General features: G+C 32.5%; 2 protein-coding genes across 2 annotated transcripts; one reads left to right on the forward strand and one right to left on the reverse strand.

Annotated features, from left to right (window-relative positions):
- On the forward strand, nt 1-3,078 carry LOC137806637 (MDIS1-interacting receptor like kinase 2-like). The gene has a single exon (XM_068606850.1). It carries the CDS (start codon nt 270-272, stop codon nt 2,196-2,198), a length of 1,929 nt encoding a protein of 642 aa, XP_068462951.1. The 5' UTR covers nt 1-269; the 3' UTR covers nt 2,199-3,078.
- LOC137806638 (protein ENHANCED DISEASE RESISTANCE 2-like) lies at nt 3,022-7,354 on the reverse strand. The gene is made up of 10 exons (XM_068606852.1): nt 7,276-7,354; nt 6,927-7,174; nt 6,184-6,267; nt 5,681-6,076; nt 4,897-5,032; nt 4,582-4,744; nt 4,192-4,320; nt 3,866-4,060; nt 3,298-3,420; nt 3,022-3,203 (listed from the first exon to the last, which is right to left on the reverse strand). The coding sequence occupies exons 2-10, from the start codon at nt 7,123-7,125 to the stop codon at nt 3,096-3,098; spliced, it is 1,533 nt and encodes a 510-aa protein (XP_068462953.1). The 5' UTR covers nt 7,126-7,174; nt 7,276-7,354; the 3' UTR covers nt 3,022-3,095.
- Nucleotides 7,355-11,224: the final 3,870 nt, after the last annotated feature.

Here is an 11,224-nt window from a genome sequence, read left to right on the forward strand (position 1 = left end):
GAGATGGGCCAGTCTTTGAATTAAATGGCCACAGGCATTATTAAGCACATCATGACACAGACAAATATGCTTTCCAGCGTAAAAAAATATTTAATGGGAAAAGGGGATCCAAAGAGAAAAAAGTTAGATCTCTGAGCAATACTAGCTTTTCTTATCTGTGCCTTACGATCTATTCTCAAGATGAAATACAAACCAACAATCTTAAGTATATTTTCAGTTGCAAGAGATCACTCCAAAAGAACCACCTTCATTTGCTAGCCTATAAAAACATGGATCCTCAGCTGCTGCAGGTAGTTGCACTGTTGACAATGATAGCATTTGGAGGCACAAGTTGGAGTATAGAAGCCTGCAGCCCCATTGACCTGGAAGCTTTGATGAGCTTCAAGAATGGAATTCAAAAGGACACATCTGGTCGCTTAGCTAAGTGGATTGGTGCGAGCTGCTGCAAGTGGGAAGGTATTGTCTGTGAAAATGCAACCTCTAGAGTGACACAGATCAATCTCCCAGGATTTATTTCCACAGATACAGATTTATTTCAAACACAAATGATAGGGCGGATTTCTCCTTCCATAACACTCCTCGCCTCCCTTGAAATCATTGATCTTGGTGGTTTAGTTGGTCTTAGTGGAGCTATTCCGCACACCATTGGTTTGCACCTACCAAAGCTCCAAAAGCTCTACCTTTATGGCAACAATTTAACTGGTCCAATACCAGAAAGCATTGGACAGTTTCCAAACCTCCAAGAACTAGCTCTCCAGGAAAATCAGCTATGGGGGTCTATTCCTATGAGCCTTGGAAGCCTTAAAAGTCTCAAAAGGTTGCTGCTTTATTCAAATAAATTTTCAGGTACAATACCAGACTCACTTGGGAATTTGATAAATTTGATAGAATTGGATGCTCATGACAATGCTATTGTGGGTAATATACCCAATAGTGTTGGTGAGATGAAGGCTTTGACAAAGCTTGATCTTTCAAACAATTTCCTAAGCGGGAAGATGCCTTCTTCATTAACCAATTTAACCGCCATTTCAGTTTTGTACCTGAACACCAATTCTCTTGAGGGAACCATAACATTTCCTTCAAGACCTGGTGAAATGTCTTCTCTGGGCTTCTTAAGACTCCATAATAATCTCCTTGTTGGAAATATACATTCCAATATTGGCTATTTGGCATCTCTTCAAAGACTTTCACTATCAAACAACAAACTTGAAGGAGCACTGCCGTCTAGTTTAGGCAATTTGGTATCACTGACTGAGTTATATCTCAGTGGTAACTTCTTATCTGATCAAATACCAAAATCAGTAGGCCAACTTTCTCGGCTCATAATGTTGAACATCTCTAGAAATTTGATTGAAGGACCATTACCTCAAGAGATATCTTCCCTTCAAAATCTTCAAACAGTTGATCTTTCTTTCAACCATCTGAAACTCTCTGCCATTCCAAAATGGATGGCAAACATGTCATCACTTTCCAACATTTACTTGGCTGGTTGTGGAATCCAGGGCCAAATTCCAGATTTTTTCCAAACAACCAATAGTCCAATAGAGGAACTGGACTTGTCAGTAAACATTCTCAGTGGAAGCATACCATCATGGATAGGAAGCCTCAGTCAACTCTACTTGTTAAATCTCTCTAGGAACTCCCTTTATTCAGACATCCCTGATTCCTTTAGAAATTTGCAAGATCTAGGTGTCCTTGATCTTCACTCAAATAGACTAACAGGTTCCATAGCTCCACTATTTGACATAAAACAAGGTATTTTCGGGGGTTCACTGAAATTTGTTGATCTTTCTGAAAACAACTTCTCAAGTGGAATTGAGGAAATTGGTGGAGGGCAATGTAGTATTCAGTTTCTGAATTTGTCCCATAACCATCTGGAAGGTAGGTTACCAAATTCAATTGGGAGATTGAATTCACTTAATAGTTTGGATTTGAGCTTCAACGAATTAGGCTCCAACATGCCAGAAGTGCTGGCAAATTTAACCTCATTGGAGATATTGAAGCTACAGGAAAATCACTTCACCGGTAAAATTCCAAACGGATTTCTCAAGTTGTTGTGGCTAAAGGAATTAAACGTATCTAACAATCATCTCGAAGGGGAAATTCCAGAGGGCAAACCTTTGATTGACTTTCCTCAGAGTTCATATTCTGGAAATAAAGGGTTATGTGGAAAGCCTCTCGGTCCTTGTAAACTTTGAAAATTGTCAAGTATAATGCTACTTAAAGCTACTCTGACCATCATTCAGAAACCTGATTTTCGCTTGATGAAAAACCAGAAATTTGAGCGTTCACATATTTCACTAGGAAAAGAATAAATACATCTCTTATTTCATTCATTCTTAATTTTTTTTTTTATTTAGAAATAGAAACTTAAGACAAGGATTGGATTTTTCTGTGTTATGTAGCCTAGAATTGACAGTTTAAGATCCAGGATTCACAGCATATTTATTAGAGCATCTCATTCCTAGAACATGAGAAGAAATATTATGCTTAATGTTAGAAGCCAATTATGAAAAGTATCCTAAAATTTCCGAATAACTTCATGAGTGGATAATTAAAATATGTAAAATCCTGAAATTCCCTTTCATTATTATTGTTATTGATTGATTCAACTAAACCCTGTAACCGAGAAAAATTTAACATTTTTTCCAACTGCTTCCTTCAACTACTGTACACCCATAATGAAGCATAATTAACTTAAAAATTATATGGTTGTTGCTAGTAGCTGAATTACCTCTGTCCTCACACCCGACAAAAAAGATTTTCCTCATCAGAACCCACAAATTAAGTTGATTTAGTTACCTTGATAGAATAAATTTGTTTGCATATGGAGACTGTGGACCCTCTTGTCGTTATTTAAGTAGGTTAGGTAGGTCCCTATTTGAATTGTTGTGTCAATGACATTTCCTTGAACCTGGTCTTGCCACTATACAAGTATGCTATAAATTTCCATCATCACACGCTTATTTCCTATCATTTGTGATAAGATATTAAACTCCAAGCAAAATAAAAAAAAAAAAGTGACACTGAAACCCATCTTGAAATGACCATTACTGATCATAAAAAATGTTACCAAATGTTTTGCAAGTATGTTATTAGAGGGAATCCTCAGTTAGCCCCAGTTGCGGGTAATTCATATAATCTATACTGTTTAGCCTAATACAACACAAAACCTGCTCTGGCAGCTCCTCTGCTTTGTTCCCCTGAATTGTGATGCAAATATAAGAAAAATTATTAGTAATTAAGTGGAAAATAAGCAGCAAATACATTTGACTTGACAATAGAAAAACTACTTGCCTGAATAGTTAGACCAACATCTAGAATACAGTTCTTTAATCTGTCCAAGAAAGCATCGAAACCTTTCCTGGAGATATAACTGAACCTATGCATGTCCAAATCAATCTCAAAGTAATTTTCTCCCTGCCACAAATATCATATTGGTTAGTTTTTGCAAAATATTGGTAAATAAAGTACTGCATGTGCATATTATGTCTTGCAAATGAAATGACACCACCATAATTGTGGTCCTAAGATATAGGTCCTACAAAGACATAACCAATAAAATGGGAATTTTATTTCCACTTTTAAGTCTAAGTAGTGATTCACAGTCTATTTTTCTCGATTGATGATCGCGTTTGAAAATCAACTGCTTGATGAGACATTTTTTATCAATTAACATAACAACAGAAAGCATTCACTGTTCACTGGAAATATCCAAGATGTTATTGTTAAGAAATATGAGAAAAGCGTTATACTATAGGTCTACTGAAAGAAACCATAATAGAGAAATTTCAGATATTGCTCATTCTCAGCATTAGGTATAGGTCTATTGAAAGAAACCATAGTAAGGGGCACTGAAGCTTACTGTGTAAAACTCATGTTGCGGCCGTGAGAGAAAAGGTTTCTCATTGTAAGACTGCAAAAGCTTCCGTTCTGCTGCACTTAAATGAAGATCTTCTGGGTTGACAACACGACCTAAAATTTTCAATCTTTCCCTGAAGGGAACAATTGCATCTCCTAGAAAAGTCTTTACTGTTTCAACTTCATCGTCCATCAACCTCTGTAGAAAGGCATGAAAACGACGTTACTTCCAGCAGAACAGAAAGTCATCAACATTACACAATGCACACTTTGGCAGAATTTACACTACGCTATTAGTGATAAATTAACTGCGTTAAGGACCCATCATACTCTGATGTTTTCTTGAAAATTCAACGGAAGATCTTTGGAGTAACTTTCTGAAAGTTTGAAGTACATCACAAAACTCATTCCTTCCCCATCAGCTTCACCTTGAAAAAGTGAGGCAGGGTAAAGAGGAATCTGAAATCCACAAAATAAGAGTATAAGACCATGCACCCAAAATATTAGATTACAGCATATTGAAAGAGAATTTAATTCATTTACACTTTCAGTTTAAAACATGTACAGACATCTAATATGGATTCATTTTGTCACCACTTCATATTAATAAATAGAGTGATGCAGTTAAATGGTCAGTTGTTATTGGATGTTTGTGTAAAACAAATCCACAGTTACTACTAGAACAAGTCTCAGCAAAAAGGGGAAGAAAATTATGAGTACCTGAACATTTACTACAAGCAGGGGTGGAAGTTTCCCAAAAGGACTCGCCAGAGGAAGTTCCACAAACCTGGCTATATGGTCTATTTTTCGTGGGGATAAGAATACATCAACACCAAATGGGTAATATGCAGAACAGTTTGAAGCAAATACTTTCTTCTTATCCCTGCCATAAAAATGATATTTTTTGTCAAAATAAATAAGTCCAAGTCAAACGTATTTTTGTCTATGGATACATTTTAACTGTGATTTAAATGAAGGCATTTGTGTACAATAATGTGTTCTTGAAACAAATTGCAAATAGAATCTTAATCTTACTTCAAATAATTTGCTCCTCGAACTTTAAAAGTGCTGGGGTCAATTTGTGACCAAGAATCAAGCATTCTCTTCTCAACTGGACAAAAGGGTACCTGATAACCAGCTAGTGGTCTTAGTAGAAGTGTCTTCGATGAAACTGAAAACCATAAAAAGAAAAGAAACATAAGGATATACACTCATTGTTTCATAATAAGATGCATTGTGCTTAGTAAATAAGGATGCATTTTGAAATCATAACATATCATAAAAGTTGAATTTAGAACTGTGTAATCTTCAACAATTCAAATTAGCATGAATGCTACACAGTGAACTTTGATAAAGAATGGTTCTATCCTTACTGAATTGTTTTTTAATGGATTCTGCTTCCTTTTGTAAAATCTATCCAGTTATCAAGAGATTTAAGATATTTTCTTTTCTAATTTAAAAACTACTCTTTCATTAAAAAGGTCAAACATACAAGTCCTAACTCAACATTCTATATGACAAAATGCAGAGCAAAATCATAACTAGTAGATCAACTCAAAAGGGGTGATATACATCACGGTTTGAAGAAAATTCTTTCTTCTACTCCCTGCCATAAAAATGTTTTATTAAAAAAGTAAGGGCAAGCCAAACATAATTCTGCCTGTGGATATGTAGTCTAAATTTTAACCGTGTAGTTACAAACTATTAAGGCATTTGTGTACACATATATATCAAACAATAGAATCCCAATGCTTGACCAGTCCATTTCAGTGACAAAGATCATTAAGGATAAGAATTTTGTTCGAGAGCTTGAACTCACATAGAGTAGCATTCCCATTCCATTTAAAAGAATGTTTTGTAGGATCCCTCTTCCTAGTATTAGGACTAGAACATAATGATCTCTGATCAACAGATGAAAGACATGACAAACAATTGTTTGGAAGAATGCCGCAATTGTCCAAATCTTCATCATCCCTTTTGGAGTTCTCATCCACTATGGAAAATTCATCAAGAAAAACGGCTTCCAGTGCTTCATTTACACTTCCCTCTCGTTTAAATTTAGAATCCGTGATATCTACATCATAAGACTTAGTCTGTGAATTTGTTACACCTTCAGAGTTATGTGCTGAATGTCCTTTTGATAGCTCTCCTGGTTCATGCACCTGATCTTTTAAAACTCCACGGTTTGATTCAGTTCCCTTTAGAGATATAAAATCTGCATAAATAAATTGTATTTAATCATATATTGAAAAATATGATCATGTACAATGCATTAAAGTGATTTAACTAATACATCAAAAGTTAATATACGCCAAATCATACCATCAGGAACACTCTGGTAATCATCATCGCAGTCTGAGTCAAATAATCCAACTGAATCAAACCATGCCTCCTCAACAATTCCATCTGCCATACAAATTAAACATGAACCAATACTTAGTTTGCAATTAGATTTCAACACCTGCTTTACGGAAGAAAATATTAGTTTAATCATTCTACCATAGCACAAACACCGATGCTTACATTATTTGGGTTGTGAGTTATGAACGAACACTGATTCAGTATGCTTCAGTTTTAACTTCAATTTTAACTACATGATCTATTCCCACCACAACCTCCCAGACAGTTATTCATATATAATCAGAACTTAAAAATTACAATCAAACACAATTGCCACAAACTTCTAAGCTTAAGAGGCAAATTTTAGCCAATTTCTAAAATCTGTCTACTCGAGTGATTCAAGGCTTGTTAGAACCTCCATTTAGATCCATGTTGAATGCCAATCCAACTATTTCACTCACTCAAGCTCAATTGCTTCAGAATATGTGAAAACATAAAACTAAATACTGACTAAACCGTTATACCTGTTAAAACAATCAACAATTATCTCAGCTTTTCCACATGGCATAACCACTCTAACACATGCTCACATTACAACGTTTCCTATAACAATAGCATAAAAGCAAATAGCAAAAATGCAAAATGCGGCTTTAAAACATAACACAATCCAGAAGAAGATAAAAACAAAACCAAATCAGAGAAATGCTTAATAAAAAAATATGAACCTTGGGAAATGGGGTTGGCAAAGCCAGGCGCAGTCTCTGGCTCTGGCTCAGGCATATTATCAACCTTGTTGAATGAACCATTGGACAACTGAGAAAACACTTTTTTTCTGAGTTCATCTTGTTTCTTCATAGTCTTCTTCTTGCAAAAACACAACCTCCCTCCTGCACACGTATCAGTCTTTGACATACAAGTCCCCATAGCATAAATATCTCTGCCTCAGGTCACTATCACACCACCATTCCAACACCTATGTCACGTAGAAAAAGTGACAGTGACAACAACATGCAGAGGTTAATCAAACAAATACAACAACGTTGAAACGAGGAAAATTATTTGGAAGACACATACCTTCACAAAACCTCTAATTTTACTTCTTTAAGATTGCAGAAAGAAGTTATACACTTTTCTCGCTTCTTATAATTAATGCAATCGTCCTATTTCTCACGTAAAGTATTAATATTAAATATATTAGTTATTATAATTTATGACAGAATAACTTGTTAGCTAAAATCATTTTCGTAAAATACAACAGTATAATTATAATTTCATAGAATAAAATTATAATGAACTTTCTTACTTTATGCTTATTCAATCATAAATTACCATATTACTTTGGTAGTTTTATGATGATATATTAATTATTAATTATTACAACTAAAACCATTGTAAAAAAATATAAGAGTATAGTTATAAATTGACTGAGTAAAAATTATAATGGACTTTCCTATTATAGGCTTATTCAATATAAATTCCCATATATACTTCATTAATTTTTATATTAATATCTTAAAAATTATCACATGGTTTTTAATTGATTATTATTTTTTATAATAATTATTTTAAAAACCATACTGTTTACAAATTATTATATTTAATAAATATTTTAACTTTTATGACAATCATTTTAAAAATATATCAATACTAATTTTTAATTGAATTTTATAATCAAGGTATGATTTTTTTTAGTTGATATGATATAGTAAAAACTTGTAATAACCAGCATGTATATTGAATTAAAAAAATAAATATAATTATCCAGGCCTACTACATTAACTAATAATGGCTATTAAATTAGATACTCTATGTTATTTTATAATATTCATTATCATATTAATTTTTGTTTTTAATGTAATTTTAAGTGACTATACATTTTTTTAGTTTTTCTTATTTCAATGTATATTTATGTATCATTATAATTTTTTTTTCTCCATTTCTCTGTTTAATAACTAATTTTCCTCTTTTCATATTATTAAAATTAAGAATATAATTGAAAAATAATTATTTTATTTTAAAATTTAAAACATAACTTCAAAAGGAACATTTTTTCGTAAAAAAATGGACAATTAAAGAGAAACTGAGAAACTAATAGTTATATGTTTGTAGTAATTTGAGTAAAAAAAGCTTCCTTCAAGAAATTGCTTCTTGAAGAGAAACACTTCCTTGGATTATTTTTATAAGTCTTGTTCTAAAAATGTTTGTTATTGGTGTAAGGTATTTTATAATTTCTATACCATTTTACTTATGTTTTATTTGTTTATCATTATTAAAAAAATATGAGCATGTGTATTGTGTATTAATAAATATTTAGATAACAAAAATCCATTTGATACATCAATAATACTTTTAAACATTTAATTAAATAAATATACGTGCTATTATACTAAATTAAAATTGTCTTATACTTAAGTATATCATTACCCAACTCATTAGGAGGATCATATTAACCAGAGGATTTGAGATAATTTACACAAAATTATAAGTTTAAACCTTATTATTCCCCTCTAATTTTATGTATATAAATAGTTAATTAACAATAAATAAAAATTTTGATATCATTTTGTTGAATTAGAGAAGAATCCAAAAATAAAAATGATAAAAGGAAAAGTCATAGAAACAGCATTCGTTGAAAGTTGCCAAACTTGAAGGAATAAAATTGGTGGCACAGGTTGAGTGGGGAGGGTCCACGTAGGTTAGGTAGATGCCACGTGGAAGTAAGTTATTGGCCTAACGTGTGAACAACTGGCGCAGAAATTTGTGGACCAGGTTTCTGCTGGGTGTGGTTGTTGTGCGTTTGCCGTTTATCCGACGTCGTTTCAACACTTTAATTATCATAATTAAATATCAATTTAATGTGGTTATAACTACATGAACAAAAGATAACATTATAATTAAATGAAAAAGATATTGTAATATTTTAAAATGAATTAATTATTATAATTAAATTTTAAAAATAATATTATTGAACACAATAAATAAAATTTTCATGTGAATAAAAGTTATAACTTTTTTTTGTGTATATCACTTTGACAATTATTTTCCTTCAACGGTCAAAATATATGATGTTTAGATTGAAAAATATTTCTTTTATTTTAAATACTCAAGATTTTATATAAGATTCAAGTTCTTAACTTACAATTCTCACTATGTTCCAGTCATTTGTTATAATTAAAGTTTTTTTTATTATTGGATTAAATTCTTAAATTTATAAGATTTGTTAAGACCTTGAAGACATATCACAATTTGTTTTGATGGGTTTTTTTATATTAAAATAGTAAAGTAAGTTGCATTACAGTTTTTTTTTTAAATTTACACCTATTTTGACTTTATATAACTCCTCTTAAATGTTTGAAATATATTATATGGTGTAGTAGTAATAAATAATAGAGATAATTTAGAGAAGAAAAAAAAGTTGTTTGGAATAAGTTTATAGAATGATTTGTTTGAACATGTACACTCATCCCATATTTTTTTTTTAAATATTAAAAATATTTTTTATTGTATTTATATTTTTCATTTTGGAATTTATGATTGAGAAAAAATTTGAATTATAAAATTTGTAAGGTATTTTTAGATTGAGAGTATATTTCAGATTCTATAATTTCTTTAAAAGGAACATAATGAATTATGGAATCTAAAAGATATTTTTGGATTATAAAATTTAAAAAGTATATTAGATGCAAGAATACCTTTTGGATTAAAGAAAAAATATATTCTATATTGTAAAATCTAAAAAGTATTTATAGATCTAAAAATATCTCTAAAATCTTACAATATGAGAAGTGTAAATAAAAAAAATACATTTCCATATTATAAAATTCAAAATATATTTTTTTAAAGACAAAATGACTAATATTTGAAGGTTTAACTTTTTATTGAAAGAGGTGTCATAACTATATTTTACTGTTTCAAAATATGATTGTATATGTTGAAGACAAGAAGGTTACAAAGAATGAAAAAATGAGAATTTTTTCTTTTATTATTTGGTATTGTTTGCAAAGCGAACAAAACGGGAAAATAATTAAGAATTTGTTTATTTAAATTTAAAATAAGTGTTTTATAAATAAAAAAATAAAAAATTACACGTTTAGCAAGTAGGATTTGTACTGGTAGGCGTCAGACGAACATATAGGCCCGACTGACCGAATGCATAATAAATAGCATTTACACAACAAACTAAGGTGGTTAAGATACACCTCCGAAAAACAAGGAGAACGTGCTTAGAAAATATATGTTCCCCAAATATTTCGGTGCATACATTGCAAAACCTATCCATGACCATCCTGAGCCCAAGGGATAGAAAGCCCACTAGGCAGTCCTATAAATACTGCGCTCAAACCAAAGAAAGGTACGTTTTTTCACCCACTCGAATCACATTTAGAATCTCTCACTCACTTGAGCGTCGGAGTGCCTTCGCAGGTATCCTCCCCCACCCGACCGAAGGAGACACCAAGAGGGAACGAACGACCGACAGAAGAAGAGAAAGATCAACACGTCAACAATTGTACTACGCCAAGTAATCGTGCCTGGGCCCCATCCCTCCAGTCAGGTACAATTGGCGCCCACCGTGGGGCCGAGGTAATATTTCGATTATTAAGGCTTAATGGTTGCAACTAGGAACAACAACAACGTTATGGAAGAACATATGGCTATGATCCAAACCCTCCAAGCTCAAATGGATGAATTACGGCAAAAGGGGACTGAAGACCGCCGCCAACATGAAGAAGATAGACGCCGGCAAGAAGAGGAAATTGCCCTATTAAGAGAACAAAACACACGACTCCAGAAACAGGTAGATAATCCCGAATGAGAAGGCCAATCACATACGACCGACCGAACTGCTTCTTGTGCACCCACACTGACCAACACCAATCCTCATAGTTCTAGATTTGGAACCCTTGAAAGAAAGGTAAATAAAAGGGGTCATCCTTTTACAGACGAAATTATTATTGCACCACTTCCTGATAAGTGGAGGGGCCTTACCATCAAGCTTTATGACGACTCAACTGACCCAGACGAG

The sequence above is a fragment of the Phaseolus vulgaris genome, chromosome 3, assembly GCF_000499845.2.
Source record: "Phaseolus vulgaris cultivar G19833 chromosome 3, P. vulgaris v2.0, whole genome shotgun sequence".
Lineage (NCBI taxonomy): Eukaryota > Viridiplantae > Streptophyta > Magnoliopsida > Fabales > Fabaceae > Phaseolus > Phaseolus vulgaris.